The sequence below is a fragment of the Alnus glutinosa genome, chromosome 5 (assembly GCF_958979055.1).
Source record: "Alnus glutinosa chromosome 5, dhAlnGlut1.1, whole genome shotgun sequence".
NCBI classification, from domain to species: domain Eukaryota; kingdom Viridiplantae; phylum Streptophyta; class Magnoliopsida; order Fagales; family Betulaceae; genus Alnus; species Alnus glutinosa.
Genome location: NC_084890.1, coordinates 20220287 through 20245811, shown reverse-complemented (window position 1 = coordinate 20245811; position 25525 = coordinate 20220287). Strand labels below are relative to the sequence as shown.

The 25525-nt window shown below is 38.7% G+C and overlaps 1 protein-coding gene across 1 annotated transcript; it reads left to right on the top strand.

The window, feature by feature from the left end:
* Positions 1-434: 434 nt before the first annotated feature.
* Positions 435-24924, top strand: LOC133868546 (primase homolog protein). The gene is made up of 13 exons (XM_062305470.1): positions 435-675; positions 1249-1385; positions 1565-1620; positions 1713-1764; positions 1860-1964; positions 11426-11506; positions 12613-12693; positions 13223-13288; positions 13386-13502; positions 16213-16260; positions 16344-16429; positions 16932-16992; positions 24608-24924. Exons 1-13 carry the CDS (start codon positions 534-536, stop codon positions 24689-24691), a joined length of 1116 nt encoding a protein of 371 aa, XP_062161454.1. The 5' UTR covers positions 435-533; the 3' UTR covers positions 24692-24924.
* The last annotated feature ends 601 nt before the right edge of the window (positions 24925-25525 follow it).

The following is a 25525-nucleotide window of genomic DNA, read 5'->3' as shown; positions in this document are numbered from 1 at the left end:
TTCTTTTTTTTAATTTTTTTTTTTCGTTTTTTATTTAATTTTTTTAAATTTTTTTTTTTTAAAGTTTTTTAGTTTTAGTTTTAATTTTTTTGAATTTATGAGGACATTTTTGTCTTATTCAAAAAAAATTAAAGTCATTTTTGTCTTTTTGTTGGTCTTAGGGGGACATTGACATTTTTTAGTAGTTTAAGGGGGAAGATTGACACAATTGGTAGTTTAGGGGGTACATTGACAATTGAGTGGTAGTTTGAAGGGGTTATGTGTACTTTTCCCAAAAAAAAAAAAATTAACTACCGAACTCCGAAAGTTGACGGCGGTTTGATAAGGGACGTCGGTAGACGGTGAATAGGTGACTATACGATATTCTGACCTTTAAAGCCCATCGCCTTATTCTTAAAAAAGAAAAAAATAAATAAAAAACAATAAAAATCACCCCCTTGGGCCTTGGCTTCAGAAGAGAATGAGGAGGGAGAGATAAGACCGTGTCTGGCTCTTCTCTCCAAGTGTCTGCCGAAGTTAAGAGTTTAGGAAAAATGGCACTCATTCACCGTTGTCTTTTTCGTCCTCCCGACATTTTCTTCTCTTCCAAGCACCTGCTTGGTTCCTCCCCCTCTGCCTCTCCCACCAGATTAGGCCGTGTTTGGGCTCGCTTTCTCTCTCATACCACTCCACCAGGTACTGCCTTGCCTCACCAAACACTTTTTAGACTATACTATACTATACCCCTGTTTGGTTGCTTTAAACTTTAATCAACCTTTTTAACCATCCACTTATCCCTTACACTGATTTTACCGCCTTTTTTTTTTTATTTTTTTATTTTTTATTTTTTTATGCTGCTTTTGTTTTTGTTTTCATATATGTTTCCAGTTAGTAAGACGTTGGCTGAACTAAGCTTGGATTATTTATGATTTGCCTGGTGAAGTAACCATGTTTGTCTTTGGGGTTTCCGTATATTGCAATTTGATGTTATTTCAGAAGTTAGACGTTGCATTCTTTACCCGCATTTTCTAGACAACCAGAAAGGGCAGTGAGAAATAACAGAGTTACATGAAAGGATATATTAGCTGTTGCTATTTTTGCACTTATCATTTTCTAAATTACCTAAGATGTTGAATCCAACTTGAAGGCAAAAACTCTCCCTTTAATGTCTTCCTGTTGTTTATTTTTTCAATTATTTTAATTGAAAATTTGGGTTGTCTTGGAGCTAATGTGGAGCAAATTACAATTTTAATTGATCCTTTCATGAAGCGAATGTGGAGAAAATAGGAGTGAAAACTGATGATTTGGCTAAAGTGAGAGTGGTAAAGGAGAAAATGGAGGTTCTTGGTATCAAATGCGGCGATTTTGTTACGCCTGGACGGTACCATCAATTGTTTTGCCCCAAGGTTTCTCCTCTCGTTTACAGCTCTGTTAATACGTTTTTGCACATCTAAATCATTTTGCTGGCACACTGTATGTTCCTTTATTGTATATAACTTTTGGTTATCCATATATAGTCTTTGCTACTTTGGTATATAATAAATCTATTCAATGTTTTTGAATATTCTGTTCTTCGGTAACATAGTGCAAAGGTGGACAGTCAATGGTGAGGAGTTTATCCCTTCATATCATCCAAGATGGGTGAGCTGCTTCTCCTACTTGCTGATATGCATACGTATATGGTAGTGGGTTGTGGAATTAGGCCTTGATGCGTCTGTGGTTGAATCTTGTAGGAGTTTGGCGATGTGGAGGTGTTTTCACACTGAATGTGGATGGGCAGGCCAGGTAAAAATATTATAGGCATCAACTTACGTATTTCCTATGCAAAACGAGAAAAACTAAGCAAATTGTTTTTTTTTTTTTTCTTGGTTTGGTTTTAGTCTTTTGCAGACAGCATGGCAGCATATAATGGAGTCACCAAAAAAGTAAAGTCCGTTGAACAAATGTCAGAGGAAAGTCTAGGTTTAGAACCATTAGGTGCCAAGGTACTTTGATTATTATTTTACATATGCTTCATTTATAAGAACTCTTCATCCAATTACGTGTTTCTTTGAATGTATTATTATCAAGAATCAAAGTAGAGATCTTTTCAGGGCATGTGGTTTGAAATGTTGGTAAAGGTAGAGTTCCGTTTTTAGTGACTAGGGTTGCTGTTAAAGTACAAGGGAGATCAGGCTTAGAATTATTGGGTAATTGCTGAACTAGTTCTTAACAAATATAACATTTCATTGCATTATGTCATCCAAAATTGACAAAACTAGTTTCTGGACTATTCAATCTATTTCAACTGGTATTCTGCAAAAATTATATCTTAAAGCATGAACATTTCCTTGCCATGGCTATTTCCAGCACCCACAGGAAATTATATTTTATCCGTATTAATGGAATCATTTACACGTTGGAATAACTTCCCTTCAACCTCAACATTTTACTCTTTTATCGTTAATACACGTACAAGATCTGACTTAGAATTAACTTCTTTCTTTCTCTTACCACTTCTCTTGCATTTTAGGAAGAAGAAAAAGAATACTTTTTTGAATAAGTAATTGCAAATTCATTAAAAAGAGCAAATGCTCAACTCAAGTACACATGATGTATACAAGAGAGACACCTAATTAGAAGAAGAAAGGAGATGTAGAAAAACATGAAAGTTAGAAATATTAAAATCAAAGGCAACAACTCAATGGTAAAGTGTCTTAAAGAATAAAGTCTTTAGGTCCACCAATTTCGCCTCACGGTTCTTAAAGCCCCGATCATTTCTTTTCCTCTAAAGACAATATCATCTTCCAAATTGCATTAAATTGAAGCCTACCATCCAACTAGGTATAACTCAAGCTAGCCCTACACTGCTAAGAATAGTTTTCCAAAGAGTACCAGCAATCTCACAATAGAGTAGATGATCCATTGATTCCCCACTTTTCTTGCACATGCAGTACCAATCAAGCACAATGACATGCCACTTTCTTAGATTGTCCATGGTGATGATCTTCCCTAATGTGGCTAACCAAACAAAGATCATTACTCTCAAAGAAACCTTATTCCGCCAAATACTCTTCCAAGGGAAATAAGTACTATTATGGGCAACAAGAGCATTGTAATATGATCTGGCATCGAACAACCCTCGCTTGGAAGGTACCTAACAAAGCTTATCTTCATCACCTCGTCTCAATTTGAAAGAATACAAAAAATTGAAGAATGAGGTAAAAAGATCCACCTTCCATTCGTGCGCAAGAAAGTTAACATTTTACTGATAAGAGGCTAATAGAAAGCTCCAAATGGTTTGTAACGGTAGCTTCCTTGAAACAAGCAATACTGAACAAGTCCAGAAAAGCTATCTTGAGGATCCACCTCCTATTTGTGAGCTGCTCTAAGAAAGTTAACATTTTTCTAATAAGAGGCATTAGAAAGCTCCAAATGGTCTGTCACAACAGCTTCCTTAAAACGAGCAATACTGAACAAGTCCAGAAAAGCTATCATGAGGTCTTGATCGTCACAATGTACGTCATGCCAGAATCTAATTTTGAAGCCATGGCCCTCATCAAATTATATATATATATATATATATATATATATATATAAAATGAGGAACAAAAATGCAAAAACTTAGAAAAATTGAAAACATGCAAGCAATGGAACGCTGCTATCCATGCGTAGAGGGATTAGAACAACATATTTTTCAGCTTTATCGTCGAAGTCTTTTGATCTTCAAAGCTCTTTGTATTCCGCTCTTGCCAAATACACCACATTAAGAGCCTGTTTGGGATTGCCTTCAGGAGCATAAAAAATACTTTTAGTACTTAAAAAAATGTGCCAAGCAAAAATATGTTCGTTTGGTAAAAAACTTAAAAAACTATTTTTTGAATTTTTTGTTCTGAAAAAGCACAAAACACATTTTGGAGGAAGCTTGAAAATGATGCTTTTTCTAAAAAGTTCTTTTAGACTTTTTCTATAGACAAAAGCTTTATTTTCCACACAATCCCAAATATGCTCTAAATACAAAGGGGCCAACCTCCAAACTTGCATGGCATTACGGCTTCCCATTTTTCCTCTCTTATTCACCAACATCTCTCTCATTCTTCTAGGCATAACACAAACAACACCAAACAAATGGAAAAGCGTACTATGGAGATTGGTGATTGAAGATAAATTTGAGAGTTTAAGGGTTGGTTGGTGTTCTAAAGAGATTTTGGGTACTTTTGGAGTGGGGGTGTGGAAATATTTAGAAGGGGGTGGGATAAGTTTCACAAATTTGTTCGATTTGAGGTGGGGGTTGGGTCTCAAGTAACTTTCTGGCATGACCTTTGGTATGGGGATAGATCATTGAAGCTATGCTATCCAGTTCTGTTTAGTATTGCTAGGCATAAAAATGCGAGGGTGGCAGATAATTTGTCTTCTCAAGATGAAGTTACCCAGTGGAATGTCATCTTTACGCGATCAATCCATGATTGGGAGGTGGAGATGGTACTCTCCTTCTTCGAGTGGCTATATTCTATTTTGGTTCAACACGGAGAGGATGATAGGTTAGTTTGGAGCCTCTCCAAAAGGGGCAATTTGAAGTGAAGTCCTTTTATGAAGTGTTAATTAGACAAGATTGCCCTTTATTTCCTTGGAATAGTATTTGGCATGTAAAGGCTCCGACGAGGGTAGCATTCTTTGTATGGACAACAACATTAGGAAAAATTTTGACATGGTAATTTGCAAAAGAGGAATGTTGTGGTGGTTTAGTAGTGTTGTACGTGTTAGAAGAGTGGGGAGTCCTAATGCCTGTAGTGGCGTTGGACATTGAGCTAGGGATTACTCCACGGCTTAAAAATCGTGGGACACCCTGTATCAAAAAAGAAAAGAAAAGAAAAAGAAGAAGAGTGGGGAGTCCATTGAAAATCTGTTACTTCATTATGAAGTTGCTCACTATCTATGGGAGTTACAGTCTTACTTTGTTTGGGGTGGAGTGGGTGATCCACGAAGGGTGCTGGAATTGTTGCCTAGTTGGGGCGATTCATTTGGTTTTGGTCCAGTTAGGGAAGTTTGGCAGTTAGCTCCGCTGTGTTTAATGTTGTGTCTTTGGCGGGAGCGGAATGCTCAGTACTTTGAAGATGTAGAGACAACGATATGAAAACGTTTGCTTAACACGTTATATACATGGATAGCGGCACATCATAGCTTGAGTGTTTTTACTTATGCAGATTTTTTTAATTTATTTTATGTTCTTTCCTATTAGAGGTTCTCTTGTATATTCCCTGTGTGCTAGGGTTGTGCCCCTGTGTGTTTTATTAATGAAATGACATTACTTATAAAAAAATAATAATTCTCTTGCTTTTCCGTGACTTCCATGCTAAAAGTAAGTTTGAGAGGAGCCTTAATGCTTTTTTTATTGCTCTTATTCCTAAGATTCTAGGGGTTGTCGATCTGAAGGAGTTTCGCCCGCAGGGGGGGGGTGTGGATTTACAAAATTATTGCTTAGATTTTAGCAACAGGCTTAAGATTGGTTTTGGAGAAGATCATCTCCAAGTCGAAGAATGCATTCATAAGAGGTAGGCAAATCCTAGATCTTGTTCTTATTGCCAATGAATGCCTTGATAGTGGATTAAGATTTGGTGAACTGGGTGTTATATGCAAAATGGATTGAGAAAAAGCTTATGATCATGTTAATTGAGACTTCCTCCCTCTCGTCTCCCTCTCAACAAAAAACCCTTAGGTCTCTTCTCTAATAACGTGGAGTGAGGATGGAGGAGAGGCTCCCTCCTCCCTCCCTCCTCATCTGGTCCTCATATAGTCTAGGTGCTCTAGTGTTTTTTCTTCTATTTGGTCTTTTAGTTTTGGGTTTCTCTACTTCTTTGGAGTAGATCTACGGTGGTTGGGTCGTTTTTCGCGTGCACGCGCCCTCGAGGCCTTGCCGGCTTGTTCTGATCTTAACAGTTGACGTTGGTTCTGTGGATGGCCGCCGCGCCAATGTGGTGGTTGATTGGTTCTTTCGCGTCTTGTGTTGTAGATCTACGGTGTTTGGGACCTCCTCTCCATGCACATGCTTCACTGGGGGACTCTTCGTCGTGTTCTGGCTCTACCCCGTCGTTGGTGTAGCTGCGGGTAGCCGTCAAGCTCCGTTTTGGCGCGAGTGGCCTAGGGGGCTTCTGACGCGCCTCTCTAGTGGCTTCTCTTGTAGATTTTGCACTGCTACAAAGCGTGGACGCATGCGCCGCTCCGGTGCATGTGGTCGCCACGCACCACCGCCGTTGCATTCTTTTGGGTTTGCTTTGTATTTCGGCTTCTGTTGGCTTGGGTTTTGGGTCTCTCACATGGTTTTGGGTATGTGTATGTGTTTTTTGGGAAGGTTGTTCGGGGTTTCTAGTGGGTTTTGGGGGTTTGTTGGGTTGGGGTGCTTTTGGGGGCAGGTTTAGGTGTTTTCAAGGACGGTTTTGACGGGGGCTTCAATTGTCTTTTGGGATTTGGGTCTCACGTGGGTTTTGGCTGTTGTGGGTGCTTTCTGGCTGGGACGGTTTGATGGGTCGTTTTGTTGTTTTTTTGGTTCTAGGTTTGTAAGAGTTCTATTGTATACAGCCTGTGTACGTAGGGGCGCCTTATGCTTTTTCAATAAAGTTGCAACTTTACTTATAAAAAATAAAATTTGAAACTTGCCATTGTATATTCTGAGGAGGTGTGGTTTTTGGGGGAAATTGTGCTCTTGGATAGCTCATTGCATTTCTTCGATATGCTTCTTGGTTTTGGTGAACGGCACTTCAACATATTTTTTCAGTACTTCCCGTGGTTTGTGACAAGGAGATCCCTTGTCCCCCCTTGTTGTTTGTCCTTGTGATGGAGGCATTGAATGATTTCTACAGCCATGAGTGGGGGGTTGTTGTTTGGTTTCACAGTGGGTAACATTGGTGGGTTTGTTTTCTCTCACCTTCTGTTTGTTGATGATACTTTGATTCTTTGTGGTGCTAATCTAGTTCATCTTCGTCGTTTGCTTTGCTTATTCATTTGCTTTGAAGTTGCTTCGGGCTTAAAGATTAACTTGGCTAACTTAGAACCGATTCTTGTGGGAAATGTTGAACATGTGGAAAGGCTAACTGGAATTATAGGTTGTGGGTTTCCTCTTTGCCGGTGAAGTACCTCGGCCTACCCCTATAAGGCCAAGCATATTTGGGATGATTTTATTGAGAAGATAGAGCATCGGTTGGCTCGTTGGAAAATGATGTACTTATCCAAGGGTGATAGGGTTATGCCTAGGCATGTAGTCAATTTGTATGCTTGTTGATGGACTTCCAACAATCACATAGCGATAAAGCCATTTACCTAAGGTAGCACGATTGAACACCAGCAAGTTCCAAATTCCGAACCCTCCCTTAGAGAGCTGCGAGCAAACCTTGGGCTAGCTAACTAGATAATGTTTGAACTCTTCACCTGGTCCACCCATAAGAAATCACGCTAGAGATTCTCAATACCGTTTGCAACACTTGCCGGGAAAGGAAAGAGGGACATGCAATGCATAGGCAAGTTGGCAAGGGTGTGCTGCCCTCAAAGGAGCCTTAATCTACCACACACTTTTCGAAGGGAAGTGGCATCCTTCACTACAAACCAAGGAGCAATAGAAACTTTTAACCTTGAATAGGGATGTAATCGAGCCGAGCTGAGTCGAGTTTGAAGATTTCAAGATTGACTCGTTTATGAGTCGAGCCTAAATAGTCGAGCTCGAATTCGAGCCGAGCTATAAATTGCATGTTCAAGCTCGGCTCGTTTAAAACTCGGGCGAGCTCGAGCTCGGCTCGTTTAAAACTCGGGCGAGCTCGAGCTCAAGCTCGAGTTCGTTGAAAATGACATTCGAGCCGAGCCGGGTTACTCGACAAGCTCGGCTCAACTAGAGCTTGATGTAGACTATTAAATTTTTTAATGAGTGATCAAAGCAGAATTCAAGCCCAAGTTTATGAACAACCTGCATGCATTTATTAATAACATAAATATATAATATGTAACTATATAAGGTATATTATAAAATATAGTATATAACTATAGTTTATAAGTAACAAATTAACAATATATTATTATATATAACTAGAGAGTATAAACTATGATATATGTATAATGTGAACAAATAGTAAGTCTAATATATTCTATATAACTAAGTAACTATAATATAAGTATAATATATAACTATTGTTAACCATGTGTGATGTGATATATGTGTTTATATATATATGCACTTATATGCTAACTATATATTGTTATATACTAACTATTAATAACTTAACATGTTAATTTAACATACTAAATAATGTTATCAAAGTATTATAATTAATATGTAATACTATATATATTATACTATATTTACTATTTTCACTAATATATATGTAAGATATGAACGAGCTAACAAGTCGGACGAGCGATCCGGTCGAGCTTTAAACGAGTTGAGCTCGCGAGCCCCTATTGAGTTTTGTCGGGCGAGTCGGGTATGTATCACTTACTAATCGAGCGGGTTTCTACAGTAACGATCAAGTTTCTACAGTATTGAGCTCGAGTTCGGATCGGGCTAAACCGAGCAGGTATCGAGCGGGTTAGCGAACGGACTAGTTTATTTATATCCCTAACCTTGAACAACCCTCTTTTGGAGGGGACCCACCACATCTTATCTTCATTTTCTCGTCTCACTCTAGCTGAATACAACACCTTGAAGAAAGAGGCAAATATATCTATCTCCCAATCACGAATTGTTCTAACAAAGCTTACATTCCACTATTTGGAACCACCAAAAAACTCCAAGTGAGTTGCAACAGAGGCATCCTTTTTGCAGGCAATACTAAATAAATTTGGAAAATGCCTTCTTAAGGGCCATATCCCATATCATTGATCATGCCAAAATCTAATCTTGGAGCCATCTCTTACCTCAAATCTAGTATGATACAAAAATATCCGCTAACCCTTCTTAATATTATTCCATAACCCCACCCCAAACGCTCTGAAAGGCTAAAGAGAACACGTGCCTTTTATGGTGTTTATGAAGGGAAATGAATGACAGAAGTTTTGAGGGTCGGGAGAGGACATTGGAAGAGATTAAGTCATTATTCTTCAAGACTTTGTATATGTGGACAACAACTTATGTATCTCATTTGACGATTAGTTATAGTGATTTTTTTTTTTTTTTTTTTTCCTCGTTTGTTCTAGTTAGGTGTTTCCTTAGGGGGGCCTTACGCTTTTAATGATTTGTGTCGATTACTTATTAAAAAAAAAAAGGAATTCTCTTGCAATCTCACAATGAAGGAGGTCATCAATAGATTTTCCACTTTTCTTGCACATGTAGCACTAATCCACCACAATAACATTCCTTTTCCTTAAGTTATCCAAAGTCAAGATTTTTCCCAAGGCCGCCGTCCACTTAAAGAACGCAACTCTTGAAGGAGCCTTAACTTTCTAAATACTCTTCTAAGGAAAATGAGAACTTACATGAACAGATAACACATGATAGTAAGACTTAACTTCAAGCTTTTTCCTTGTGGAAGGGATCCAACAAATTCTCTCCTTACCTCGTTGCCTTCCTATGTGAGAGTACAACATGTCAAAGAAAGAAGAGACCACTACCTCTTCCCCCAATCATATGCACTGGTCTGATAAAGAATATATTCCAATGAGTATTTCCATTTTGGAACTACACATGATTTGCCACCCACGCATCCTTACAATGTGCAGTGAACCTCATTTGAACACCACCCACCTCATGTACTGCCATATATAAAATCCACAATCATCCTTCATAAGGCGTCTCTCTCATAAGCATAGCGCCAAAGCCACTTCCCCAAAAGAACACTACACATAAGCAGTAAAAGTGACATTTAATGGCCAATTACTCGAACTATTTAGATTTTCTCAAACATCGGTAGTGAGTATAACAATCTAAGATTATTTCAATAAAGAAGAGAGCCTGGCAAATGCCGATCAATGCACAAGGGAAACCCTTATAGAATAGTTTGACTTTGAAAGGTTTGATAAGTATTTTACATGTCTCCCTTTTCATTTAATAAGCATAAATTTGGGGAAAATTTCGGGTTATAAGCAAATCAGTCTCCTAGAAATTGACTGGGTTGACTTGCTGTATATTATACTGCATCATTCAAGCCACTATGTTTATTGTAATAATACGTTAATTATAAACTGGTTTGATATGAGTTGAATGACATTATCATGTATGATGTATCATATGGTTTCGATGACTGTTGGCATCAAGCAAGTTATCTCTGCTCATGCCAGAAGCTCCACCTTATAATTATGGACCATCTCAATGAGATCAAGCAATGAGATGGTTAGATATTTAGGCAAGCACTCGTTTGTATTGATCATAAATACCATTTGCCGTACTTCATTTAATTATACATTCAATGTCATTAGGTTTACCAGCTCCTCCCTTTCACATAGCTTGGTTTCAAACTTTGTGCTTTGCTATTACCATTCACAAGTGAGGTAACTGGCCTATGAATGCTAAGGATAGTCACCTCTGTTTTTATTTTACATATACCTGGAGAAATGGTTTACTCCTATTCACCATAAATAATATCTTTAATTTTTTTTTTTACAAAGTAAAGCAAATTTACTAAAAAGCGCAAGAGGCAACCCATGTACACAGGACGTATATAAGACAAAAACACCATTAATAACCAAGTTCTCTATCTTGTTACAGTTTCTATTTATAGTTCACGACCCGATGGAAAAACTAGGTATTTTTATCTCCCTCTCTTCACCATAATGCCCTCAACTTTTGCCTCCGGCTCACCTCCTCCAAAAGATTAGTCTTCTCCAGCTCAACTGTAACTGCATCCTTCCTCAATTTCTCCTCATTAGAAAGCGGTCTATTATATCTTAGAAGTGGAATCTCTATTGTCCTTTACTTGCCAGAGTGCTAGCATTTTATTTTTCTCGCTTGTTCCACTTCTAGGGGATCTAGACTATCGAAGGACAAAGAGTGCATTAGCTTATATCCCTGACATTGATGATTCAGTCCCTCATCTGGACCTGATATCCTGTCTTCCCTGGCACTTTCCATCCAAGGCTTTAGACTAGCTTCTGCTTACCTCTTTGCTGGCATGATTGGAGATGCCTGGCCTGCTTTTTTGCCATTTAACTTGGAATCAAAAGGCTAGTAACTGTCTTCTCCTGTGCTGGCACTCAGACTAGCAGGCCTCCAATGACCAAGAAGAACAACAAAAGGGAAGTGTGTAATTGCTTGTAAAGAACTTAGGTAAAGGTTGTGTATAGGACACACATGTTACATGATTTGCTGTGTGCATTGAAATACAAGTCATGGATATATGAAGGGCTTTGAGAGCTTGTATTAGGAGTTCTCTTAGTGTTTTCCTGGTATTTTATCCATGATTAGTCTCTCTCTTTCTCTCTCTCTCTGCCTCCCATATTGCTGTTTATGTGCAACTGCTGATGTTTAACTTATGCTCTTATTCTGTTTCAGCTGATTGCATATTTTGGTGAGCGGATGATATCAGAAGAAACATTGCGAAGAAATGCTGTTATGCAAATGTCTAATGATAAGGTACCTGAATTATATAAATATTAAAACTTAACATTTATATTTGAATGGATGATCATAGGTTCAAAACTATGTTACATTGGATACTTAAGCTAGTAGCGTCCCTAGATATTAGTCTATTTCATTTTGTGGTTGTCCCAAAATGTTTTTTCATTGCCAGAAAAGGTAAGAATATCTTTTTACAGTTTCCACAATAGTCTTTATCTATAATATTCATTAAATAAGATATGACTCGTTTTTCACCTCTCAGTGTAATAGTAAAGGGTGATGTTCGTAAGTTAAAACATCGAGGTATGTGGGGGCTTTTCCTTTACTAACATTTAAAACTAGTGCATTTTCGAGTGAAGACTATTATATACGGACAGATGGAGTATGAGTTGTATTTATGGGTGGCATATGGGTTGATTAGAGCAGGTTTGGATAGTTCATAATTGGCTGGGATTCATAATCACCCTCTACCCATTTATGATCCATCTAATTAAAGTTTTAGAACACATCCAACCTAATCCATTTATCTTAGGAGGATCCTAACTGCCAACTAATATATATATATATGTGTGTGTGTGTGTGTGGATCCTAACTGCCCACTAATATATACGTGTGTATATTTGTATTAGAATATTAATTAATTGATTAAATTCACCTTTTCCTATCAGCTTAATCTTTTGGAACAATTGATGATTTAAGAGTAAGCATATAGGTGTGTACATATGTATATAAAAACACGCATAATATATTAATTGTTCAATATGAGCTTTTAGCTTAGTTACAAATCTCAACTTAATTCAACCAGAATTTGATTAATTAGTATAGTAGGAACCAATCTATTTGTATTCTCAATCATACAAAAATGGCGTAGAGCATTTTTTCCTCCGTCTCTTCTAGGACAACTATTATATATTATATCATTTTATCATCAATGAATAATCCGTCTTAAATTCTCCACAACTTCTCAATCTCTCTCTCCCCCCCCCCCCCCCCCCCCCCCCCCTCTATAGTTTGGTGCTTTAATTCTCAAGCACTTCAACTGTGAGAAGTTGATAATTTCTAATTTGTACTGAAGTTTTTCTTTTTGGATGAATAATTTCTATTGAAGTTTTCATGCGCAGAATGTCATTGCTTTTACTTACAGACGAAATGGACAGCTTGTTGGTTGCAAGTACCGAACTATAGGAAAGAGGTTTTGGCAGGTAAGATGCTAAGACTTAGCTTGGAGTTTTACATCTGCAAATATGATGAAATACTGACATCCAAATCATTAGTTTGTAGTATCTTTTGATAATATCAAATGCCTCTGTTGCATTATAGAGATTGCATATGCTGAAGTTCCTCATGATTTGGATCATCAAAGCTTTTAATTTGATGCCAAATGGGCTCTTGGAGAGCTCATATTCCGTTAAATACTAGATTTTGTGTTCCATTTGTCAAAGCATTGTACTGAAGTTGGTCTGCCATATATGGACAACATTGCATTAGTATGACCGAGGTGAACATATAGCGGCTTCAAGCAAAGGATATCTTGATTAATCAGTTGATTCTTGTTGGTTCACTATGTATTTACTATACCCTTTTTTTTTTCTTTGTTGAAATGGGACAATAAACTCCTTGAATGTAAATGTTCCAGTTCTATTTGTCTGCCATTATGCACATATTTATGAAATGATATTTAGATGCATTCTGATCTGAATTCTACTTCACTATTTTTCTACTGATTTGCAGGAGAAGGGTACAGAAAAGATATTATACGGTCTTGATGATATAAATGATGTGTCTGAAACCATTATTGTAATTCCTTTGTCACCTCTTTGGGCTGCTTTTCTACAGCAATTCAAATCTCTCATACTCTGGCTCCTGATTTTATTATTTTTGATGTTGAGTACAGGTCGAAGGTGAAATGGATAAGCTTTCACTGGAGGAAGCTGGCTTCCGCAATTGTGTGAGTGTTCCTGGTGGTGCCCCGGGAAAGGTTTCCACTAAAGAATTACCATCCTTTGAAAAGGTGTGCACTGATTCAAAAATTCTTTGGAGCCCGCTGAAACCTTTTTATGCAAACAACTATCCTGGGTTTTTCTTTTCCTGTGTAATTTAATATATATATATATATATATATAATTTTTTTTTTTTTTTGGTGTGTAATAGGTATGTAAATACTCACCAAAAAATAGGTATAAATATAATATGGTATATTAAACGCAAAACTGCTGATGTCTTATAGGAGCATGAAAAAATGTCTCCCCTATAGGTAAATAGCAGATGACATTGTGTCTTTTGTTAAGTAAACAATCTCTAATTTAACAGGGAGCAATAATATGGTACGCATCTATGTCCAAGAGAAAAAAGTTATGCAATTTATTTATTTATTTTTTTTTTAAGGAGTTTGGTATATTTTATGTATGATAATCAAGAGAGTGATTTGATTTTCTGGGCAATTCGTCTTTGTATCATGTAGACAATTTGTCAGTCGGTAAATAAATATATTTTTGATGGCATTGAGCTTAATGGAAACTTGTTTAATACCATTTTACTATGTTTATTGTATGATTGGCTGTGTACTTTGGGCCCTAAGGTGTTTGGCATATTTTATGTATGATCTTCAGGATAGTGATTTGACTTGCAGGGATATTTGTCTTTGTATCATGTAGACAATTTGTGGGGAAAGAAATAACCATACCTTTGATGCCATAGAGCTTAATCGAAACTCGTGTAATACCATTTTACTACGTTTATTGTACTATTGGCTGTGCTCTAGGTAGTTCCATTGTGACTCTTGTGATTTTATTGCTCTTTTGGATTGTAGATTGTAATATCTTGGGAGGATGTAGTGTATACATCCTGTGTATGCATTCTTTTCTTCTATAAAGAAATTGTTCTTACTTATCAATGACAAAAGAAACTGTGTGTATATATATATAAATAAACATCCATGTAGAGTTGGTATGGACTAACATTGTTCACAATGTTTGCTTAGCATTCACAAGCATTTATTGTGATTATTTCTAATTGGATTAAATTACTGGACTAGATGTAGATTTGGTTCCTCAACATAATGCCAATGAGTTCTTGCTCAAATGGTAGTTCCTCCACCCATAAGAATGGGATGGAGGGTGAAGTTGCAGGTGGTTGTGTTTGTAAATTACCCAAAAAGAAAAAGAAAAAGAAAAAGAAAAAAGGATCCAAAAATATGAATTAATTTCATCTTTGTCCATGTAAAAAAATGAATTTTTAAAAATACAGTTTGTTGTGCTAATACTAAAATGCTGCAGAGGAGGCTAGCAAGAATTTAGAATCTCACTCCCAACTGCATGATATGGATATAGGTGCATGTCGTCTGGATAGACATCTTAATCCCCATATTTGTTACTTTTGATCTATTAGGATTTTTATTTCATAGGCCTAGATTATAATCAGCAGGAAGAGCATAATCACCACCAGCACATGCATCATTTGAAACCCTTGTGATTATTGTCTCCTCAGCAGTGGTTCTCCAAGAATGTTGAAGTGCTTGTATACACTTTAGAGGTTTGGAATAAGAAAATTCCCTTACTAGTAAAAATTATGTAATCACACTTCACTGATATTAATTTCTAGCAGTGGGCCTAGTCTCACCTCTAAATAAAAGTTTATAAGAGCTTTACATTCTCTGTTCCCATAAACATCTTAATATGCATAAATACTCTGTTGGCTTTTAAAAGGCACGTGCACCCTGGACTCGACTGTTCTAAGGGACAGTTACAGATTTTTTTTTTTTGGGTTAAAATACCAGGTAAATTGTCCAAAAGAATTCATAAAAAAAGAAAAAAGGAAATTTTGTCCAAAAGACAGAATGCTCGCTGAAATGTGAGAAATTTTATTTCTACAATATTGTTATGGAAAGAAAATAATTGTTTGTTGCTTTTAAAGAATGGAGAAACAATGGTATCTGTAATTTCCTCTGTCAAATTACTGTATTTTGTTGATTATTTTATTTAAGAAAATGGATAATGTGAAGATGTAAAATTAATTTTCACAAAATACTTATTCTGTGACGCTAATCTCTCAATCTTTAAGCAACTGAACTAGGCCAGGCAGTGTGCATTCTTCTCTTGGCTCTCGAACAGAAAGGAAGTTGATATTTTTTCTTTCTTTACCAAAGTAGGGCCTTCCCATTTTGCATTATGCAACCACTTGATTTTCATATGAAGAGCGGTTTTGCTGCTCTCTTGGCCACGTGGTCCACAAGGGTGACTGGGCCCCTTATATCTGTTGGTCATAAATGGCAGGAATCATCACTATAGATAACCAACAAACTGCAAAATGACTGAAGTACGTTAAAACTGTTTCCTTCCGGGGATTTTGTAAATCTATGTTGCTCAGATGTCCTGTTTATTTCGAATTGTGATTGGCAATCACTCTTCAAGTAATAGATATTGTCTAATTCAATTTTTGCCCTTTTTATTTTATAGTTTTGACATCTATTTCATCTGAAAATTTGGTATTATTACCGAAGAAAATGCAAAATGAACTGTAGTGCGTAAAGAGTTTTCTCCTCTTGGGAAATTGCAAATATATGTTAAGTTTTTCTATTCTTTTGAATTGTGGTTGAGAGTCATTTCTTCCAGTCTATTTAATTATATATATGCTCTTTCATGTGAAAATTCTGTATCTGAAATTTATCGTTCATTTGTTAATATATGTATTCTTTATTTGCATGTATGTGCATGTGAAGTTAGGACACTGCATATCAGTTTCTATGGAACTGCAAAGAAAGCCTTAATAAGGTATGTGGATTTGGTGCCTGTCTTTTGAATAGAATTTTGTTTGGATGTGAAGTTTTTGAGGGGTTTTTTTTTTCACCTATTAGGTTTCTCGCATTATCCTGGCAACAGACAGTGACACATCAGGGCAAGCTTTGGCTGAAGAGCTAGCACGCCGCCTTGGAAAAGACAGGTTACATGATGTGAAGCAATGTTTCTCTTTAAGAAGTTCAACAGTTTGCTTGAGAACCCATAATTCTTTATCCCTGCTATATGGTCCATGCATGGCTTGCAAGTTCAACTTGCAAATTAATAATTGCGATAAAAAACTTAAGAAACTTACCCAAAATGTGTTGGAAATTATGGAGATTGGATCACTTGAGCCAGTCTTGACTCTTGCCTTGTAGTCTAAATCTTGGAAAATTTTGCTAGGGCAAGCAAAGTGTTATACAGTTATAGTAGAGAGCAACATGTTATAACCTTGATGAATTATTACATAAATGTTAGTGGGCTTATCTATTCATGGCTTTTACGTGGGTTGTACATAATTTGATTTATGCCTAGTGTCTCGTTTTGATGACCATTTTACTTGAGACTTATATGTGCTTCCTTTATTGTTTCCTTCAAAATAAAGTTTGTGTAGATATTGTACTTAGGAATTATCTGCTTATTTCTTTTTATTTTTGTGGGTGCAGATGTTGGCAAGTACATTGGCCGAAAAAAGATGAGTCCAGTTGTTTTAAAGATGCTAATGAGGTTTGATGCCTTTTTCCAACTCTTTCCTGTTGATCGTTTTTTCTTTTCTTTTTCTTTTTATTTATTTTTTCTCTCTCTTTCTTTTGGGAGCTTCTTAGGCTTTGGTAGATAAGGCGTGCGTGATGCACCGAGATAATTCAGTGTTTTTTTTTGTTAATAATGGAATGTTGAGTATTTAGTTATTAGAGGCATGCAAGCCTGGAGTTTTCTCTGTTCTATACCTTCACTACCATTGTTCCAACTTATTGTTCAAAGCCCCAAACTTCTCTCTTCCAGCAATCTTAATCCATCGGACAACTCAACTAATCAGCCTTGAATGACCATTTGAGTTGCTGGCTGAAAATTCCAGCAAGATGTTTTCTCACTTTTCAGCTCCCTAGCTCTCTCTACCCTTGGGGTATTTCTTGTGATTCGCCAAATTTAGTCCAAAGCACTAACAGATGTTATCTAGGAAGGCAATAAAAATGTAAACTTATCAAGAAACAAGCCATAGACACGTAATCTTATGGCCCCTAGCAAAATGCCATAGCATACTATTGTCCACTCTAGCTGCATTTGCACCTACACTTACGATGTTCACGGCATGTGGTCAAGTAATTTTCTTCCCTTCACTCCCAAATCAGATGCATTCACTTGTTCTCATCTTTTGGAAAAAATGAATTCCAAACGTCATTTGAACTTTACCTTAGAAGAACTCTGGTTATTTTTAATTCTTGGGAAGAGAGATCATATCCAAACACGATATGAACGTCTCAACACTAAAGGGATTGTATTCATCGGTATAATTTTTCCTTTCGACCTAAGGTTTGTGTACAAGCTTCTGAAAGAGGGAGAGTCATGTTTACGAGGTTCTCTGCAGAGAGCTGGCACTCCTGTATTTCAGGTGGACCAGATACAACTGACTCCATTTACCAACCCTTAATACTAGTGGGCAACATGACTATCTCTTATCTGGGATTGCGTCGTAGTTTGCTCTATAAGTCTAACAGGGAAAGAGGAACAAGGCAATTTATAATGCAGGGGTATTGAGTGAATTAAATGGAGTTTCCCACCTGGCGCAGCACTCGGAACGGTCCATAAAACCTTGGAGCGAGCTTTAAGGCGCGGCAGTGAGCCACGGTGGTCTGTCGGTAGGGCTGAAGTCTCAGGTAAACATCTTGACCGACTTCAAATTCTCGTTTCATTCTACGTAAATCTGCATACTTTTCCATTCTTTGTTGAGCCTGTTTGATGTTGTGCTGGAGTAGGTGGATGATTTGATCTCTGTTTCAAAGCACTTCGTCCACGGCTTCCACCCGAGTAGTACCGAACGCTGTAGACCGCCTCATAGGGTGTCATCCGAATGGCCGAGTGCCAGGAGGTGTAATACCAGTACTCGGCCCATGGCAACTAGTGGGTCCAGTCCTTAGGAGTGTCTTGTGTGAAGCATCGTAGGTAGTTTCGAAACACTTGTTAACCACCTCAGACTGCCCGTCGGTCTGTGGGTGGTAACTAGTGCTAAGCTTCAGTGAAGTTCCTTGCAGCCTGAATAGTTCACCCCAAAATTGGCTGGTAAATGTGGGGTCCCGGTCTGAGACAATCGACTGGGGCATCCTATGTAGCTTGAAAACATGCTGTATAAACAGCTGGGCTACTTTTGCCGTCGTATAGGGATGTGATAGGGCTATGAAATGACTGTACTTGGACAGCCTATCCACTACTACAAGGATTACAGATTGACCTTGTGAGAGGGGTAGACCTTCTATGAAGTCCATAGTTATGTCGGTTCATATTCTGTTGGGCACTGGTAGTGGCTGTAGAAGCCCTGTTGGCCGAGTATTTTCGTGTTTGTTCTGCTGGCACACATCGCGCACTCGGATGAATTTCTTTATCTCCTTCCTCATACCTTTCCAATAAAAGTCTCGCCTTGCCCGCTGGAGGGTTTTATCGTACCCGGAGTGCCCTGCCATAGGATCATTATGGACAAACTGGAGGACCTGAGCCTTGATCCGAGGGGATTACCCTAGCACAATCCTCTATTTGTATAATAAGATCCCATCTCGAACTGAGAACTTCTGGGCATGGAGCTCTTTTTTTGCCACTTCTCCCAAAGCTGTTGGAGTTCTACATCAATTGCTGTTTAAGTTCTTCCACCCAATCTGCTATAGAAATGGATAAGAGAGCTAGTGATCCATCTTCCTCCCACCCTTCTTTCCGGGATAGGGCATCAACCACCCGATTCTCTGCCCCCTTCTTGTATTCTACGACAAAGTCGTACCCCAGTAGTTTAGTTATCCATTTTTGCTGGAATAGGGTCCCGATCTTCTGTTCCAGCAAAAATTTTAAGCTCTGCAGGTCTGTTCTAACGACAAAGGGCCTTCCCAACAAGTAGGATCTCCATTTTTGTATTGCTGTTACCAAGGCAAATAGTTCATTTTCATAAACTGACATGTGCAGTGCCTTCCCCTTTAATGATTTACTCAAGAAGGCTTGCTCTGCATTAGGACTGCTCCGATGCCAATTCCACTGGCATCACATTCGATTAGGAAGGGCTGTGAGAAATTTGGAAGGGCCAAGACAGGAGTTTGGGACACGGCCCTCTTAAGAACTTGAAAGGCTTCACGGGCTGAATCAGTCAATGTGAAGGAATTGTGTCTCAACATCGCTGTTAGGGATGCAGCAATTGACCCGTAGCCCTTAATGAACTTCTGGTAATAACCGGTAAGTCCTAGGAACCCTCTAAGTGCTTTGGGATTTTTGGGAAGACGCCAGTCTATCATAGCTTGAACTTTCTCGGGATCCACACGAACTCCTTGGGCTGAGATGATATGGCCCAAGTACTCCACCTCATGGCTGCCGAATTTACATTTAGACATCTTGACAAAAAAATGGTGTCGTTTTAGAAGGGTTAAAGCTTTTGAGAGGTGGTCTAAGGGGGATTCCATGTCCTTACTATAGATGAGAATATCAAAAAAGACTAGGACGAATTTCCGCAAGTATAGTTTAAATATGTGGTTCATCAAGCTTTGGAATGTGGATGGTGCATTGGTGAGGCCGAATGGCATAACCAAAAATTCGTAGTGCCCGGAATGGGTACGAAATACGGTTTTTGGAATGTCAGCTTCTACTACCGTTATTTGGTGATACCCGGACCTTAGATCCAACTTAGAGAAAACCCGTGATCCCCATAATTTGTCTAGTAATTCATCAACTAAGGGAATTGGAAACTTATCTTTTACCGTCACCTTGTTAAGAGCCCGGTAGTCCATGCACATTCTCAAGGTGCCGTTGGTCTTCCTAACAAGTAAGACCGGAGAGGAGAAGGGGCTGTGACTGGGTCGGATCACCTCGGAATCGAGCAGCTCTTGGACTATCCTTTCAATTTCTTCTTTCTCGAAATATGGGTATCTGAAGGGCCGTAGTGAGACGGGCTGAGCCCCATCTTGCAAGGGAATAGCATGATCGTGGGCCCGAGAAGGGGGTAGGCCCTTGGGTTTGCTGAAAACGGTCTCAAATTCTTTCAGAATTTCTGCCATAGGGCCTGGAGTTTGGGCCGGGTTACTCAAGCTCAACTGGGCTTCAGAAGGAGATTGACCCAATATTTGGAGAAGCAGCCCCCTTTCTTTTTTTTTTTTCTTTTTTTTTTTTTTTTTTTTTTTTTTTTTTTTTTTTTTTTTCGGTTTTTGGAAGCCTAAAGGACTCTTCACCCTCCAAAATCACACCGGGCCCTTGCGTCAAGCCTTGTAACACACAGGGAGATCCGTTCCACGTAAACTGCATAGTGAGAGCTAAGAAGTCCCAGAGAATGGGCCCCAAGGTCCGGAGCCACTGGATACCCAGTACTGCGTCACAACCCGCCAGGGGCAAGATGAAGAGATCCGTCCTGAAAACAATGCCCTGGAGCTTCACCTCCACCTCTCTGCTACATCCGAGGCTGGCCACCTCCTGGCCGTTGGCAATTTGAACCCTAACTCCATCGTGCAGCCGGGGATGAATACCCAAGGAGACTGCTAATCTGGAGTCCACAAAATTGTGAGTACTCCCTGAGTCGATGAGGACAACGACTTGGTGGAATCGAATAACGCCGACAATCCTCATGGTCTTCGGGTTCGGTGTCCCCGTAATAGCATTGAACGAGATTTCCGGAAACTCTTCCAAGAAGAATTCTCCGGGATCTTCCTCGACTGGAACAGCCTGAGTGTCGTCACCTTTATTTTCCTTCTGGACAGCTTCGATTAGGAACAACTTGGATATAGCACAGACATGGCCGTGGGTCCACTTAGCGTCGCAGGAGTAGCAGAGGCCTCTTTTGCAACGGTCCTCCATTTGAGCTTGGGTGATTCTTTGGACCGGAACCAGAGCTTGGTTCTGATTAGGGGCCTTGTTTTGATTGATTCCTTGTCTCCCCAAGAAATTGGTATTCGACCGGTTTGGACTTAGTGGGTTAGCTCGGATGGGAGGTCCCTTCCCCTCGCCAATAGTTAACTCAGTACTCATGTTGTGGTTGGACGAAGAGAATGGCGTTGAGCGCCACGGGGGTCTAAGGCCCTTAGCGAGGTTAGACAAGCATTCCTCTTGGATTCGAGCGAGGGAATAAGCCTCCACTAAGGTCTTGGGATTGAACATCCGGACTGGCAACCAGATTTCATTCTTGAGCCCACTCAAAAATTATGCTCATCTGGTAGGCGATGAACCTTGAGTGCCAGAATGTTGAATTGGTTTTTAAAGTCATCCAAGGATCCCTCCTGTTTCAGCTTAGACAGTGTCTCCATGGGGTCGTCATAGGGGCCCCGGCCAAACCAGATCTGAATTGCACGTACAAATTCAACTCAGGTGGTGACCTCATTGCTGGCCTTGAGTTCTTGGAACCATACCAAGGCTTTTTCATCCATGTGGAAGGCTGAGATGGAGAGGCGCTGGGTGTCCGGAGTACCATACATCTCAAAGAATTGTTCAGCGTGGCAACACCATGTCTCCGGGTCTTCCCCATCAAAACAGGGAAATTCCAACCGGACCGTTTTGGGTTTCATGCCATCCCCGGAGCTGGAGCTTCCTGGAATGGAGGATGTTTCCCCACCAAAAGAATTGGGAGGTGGGTGAGGCGGGGTCTGAGGAGGGGTCTGAGGAGGGGGATTATGAGAGGGGGGGGGGGTGTTAAGGGAGGTTGGGTATTAGTGATAGGTTGTTTCTCGGGGTTTCGTGAACGGTCGTCCATCAAGAATTGGACCATCTGGGTTAACCGTCAATAGCTTCTTGGGTGCTCTGCACTTTCGCCCGAGTAGCCATTTCTGTTTGTTGAAGGGTGGTCACCTAACTTTGTAGAGTAGCCAAATTATGTGCATCTTCGACCATAGCAGCATAACGAGTTTTCATAGACAGGATTGGAGGCTCTGATACCAAATTGGAACAAGGCAATTTATAATGTAGGGGTATTGAGTGAATTAAATGGAGTAGTCTGACAATTTCAGTAATGGCGGTGAATCAAGGATAATATCATTAATGGGGAAGATGAAATAAGAGGATAACAGTGATGGCTGATTCGAGGAAGCCAACCTCCAGTACAAAAGCAATCAATGCCAGCATATATCCCTCTATCAACCCTAGCGTATGTATATATATATAACCCCTTACAAAACAACTCATTAACCCATAACATAAAAAGGATAGCAGCCCAACTACACCCACTAGCACGGCCCATATATCCGGCCTTTATTTACTTAGCCCGGTTAGCCCAGGAGTACCAAAACGCACAGCTTAAGAACCAGTTGGCACGCAACCCTTCACTCTGCACTTCTCTAACTGCCACGTACTCTTCCCGCACAACTCACTTCCACTCTATCTTCTATCTTCTCAACTCTTCTATCCTCAAAAATCCCAACTTTGCCCCAGCTCCATCTCTGACTTGTGACATAAAGGATTATGTAGATCACAAGGACTAGTGTTCTTTTGGTATTAGTGTTATTTTGCATTATTTAACTTTTGGAATTTGTGTTATGTTCTTTTGTTTGGTGCTTCTCTTGTTTGCCCTCTGGAAATTAAGTTCTTTCCCACTTTTGTGTTTTGCCTTTAATAAAGCTTAGGAAAAACTTTACTTAACCTCCCTAAATTTTCACTGTGTTTGCAATCTCCTTCCAAAGTTTCAAAACTCTAAAATTAATGTAACAAACTTTCAATTGTTTGCAATCTCACCATTCCCGTTAGGGTTTGGGGTTAAATTAGACGATCAAAGGGTAAAATAACCCTTATACCCCTGTAAACTTTATGAAACTACAAAAATACCCTTAAATTACAATTTTTATTTTTATTTTTTAAAAAGGGGGGTATTTTGATAAATTTCACGTCCTCTGTTAGGATTTTTTTGTTAAATCCTAACGGAGGAGTGCGATTGCAAAAAAATTAAAAGTTGGAGACAGTAAATTGAGAGTTTTTGAACTTGAGGGGGGATTGCAAAAACGAAGAAAGTTTATAGGAATTAAGTGAAGTTTCTCTTAAAACTTATTACCCAACTACATATTTATAGAAAAAATATATTGTCTAATGCTCCGTTTGTTTCGACGTAAAATGGTTTCCGTTGTAAAATGTTTTCGACGAAATTATTTTCAAAAAAAAAATTTTCTCAAAATTTTTTTTTCGGCGTTTTGCTCGCACAAAAAATTACAAAAGGTGAAAATGCAACTGTCGCCGGAACTCGGCAACGTCCGGTTGCCGTTGCCAAATTCCGGCGAGCATGTTTGGCTGGATCCGGTTGGATCCCAGCCATTTTGGCCAGATCCAGCAGGGGACGGTGGTCGGATGTTGCCGGATTCCGGCGCTGGCAATATTTCAGTGGTTGGATGTTGCCGGATTCCGGTGCCGCCTGGATTCCGACGACTAACCATTGTTGGATACCAGCAATCGGATATCAAACGTGCGTGCAAGGACGAAGAGTTTAATTTCGGAAAACGATTTACAGTTTTTAATACCGTAAATCGTTATCCAAAAATTAAAGAAGGTTTTACAGTCAAACCGAAAATGATTTTCGTTGACCATTATTTTCGCCCCTACCAAACACCGTAAAATGTCGAAATCATTTTCCAGAAATCATTTTATACCAAAACAAACGGAGCATAAAAGAAAGTGTGTTTAAGGTCCATAAGAGCACTCACATTGGATAATGTAAAAGCCCCTCTAAATCTATAATAGATAACAAACTCACAAAAACACCTCTCCATTGGATTATCTATCCTAAATCTAAAATAGAGTTTTGGTAGATTTGTGAATAGTGCAACTCTACATGTGGAGTTGCACTATTCACCAATCTATCCATTATTTTATTGTTTTGTACATACAAAAAGTGAAAAAAGTAAATTGACAAAAAGTAGAAAAGAGATAAAAAGATTAAAATAAGAGTAAAAAAAGATTATAAAGTTAAGAATAGATAATCGGATGGAGTGTGCCTTTTAAAACTCATTAACTAAACTAGACAAAGTGAGTTTTGATTAGCTATTTTAGATTGAAATAGACACGATCCAATGTGAGTGCTCTAACAGTGTAATATTGCTTATTGATTAGCTTTCATTGCCTGTAATGTTCGTTTTGTCATTCTATAAAACCATGTAAGGCAGAAGTGATCATGATGTTTTGTTTATGGCAATAGGTTCTCATGTGTATGGGACCAGCTGCTCTGAAGAAGGTAATTGAAGATGCAGAGTTATATCATCCACAATTGCGAACTATGTAATATCTAGTACGTATTTCAAAGTATAAACAAATGGAATACAGGCTTCTTCACTGTGTAAATTGTATGATAAGGCTGTAAAGTTATATTATTTGCAACTTTTGGAAGCAAATGTGGAATGTTTTCATGACAGCTGAATATGGGCTTCATTTGTGTTTGACATGATGAAGAACAGTGTAAAAGAGGGTAAAAGCTATCTATTTAGCTAATCAGCAGAGGAACTTAGTTTTTGTGCAGTGATTCATTTCTCTAATTTGATTATTAATCAAACTCCAAACTCTGTAAGTATTCTTAATTCTGCTTATCTGCAATAAGACACAACACATCTTGCATTCGATCTATTTATGAAGTCCATTAGATGGAGTATGCTTTACAGTTACAGAAGGTTCCCTGAATTCCTCTTCTTGAAACCTTTCCATTTGGTAGAAACCCCATACCCATACAACAAGGATAGATGGTTATGTTTTTCTCTTCAAATGAAGTTCTAAATTAAAACCTTTCCACGAGGTACAAAACCCAGAGCCGTCACATGCTCCACGAACCTTTTGAGATCCTGTTTCTTCTTTCAAACAGTCGTTTTCATCTACACTTAAGCTGTCCAAGTACTTTTTTCATAGAGTTAAGGAACTGATTTCATATAGAATCCTAGTATAAATCTGATTGCCATTTGTCTTTTCTAGTTATTATTCTCAATAAAGGCTCTCCCTATTTTGCCAATACTCAGCGCTTGAAGTCTGGATTAGAATCCTCTATATTTTAGGGTTAGGATTTATAAAAGAGAAATGGTGGAGCATCTACTGTGGTTTTTCTCGGGTCCTTTTGTGCCAAGTTGGCACT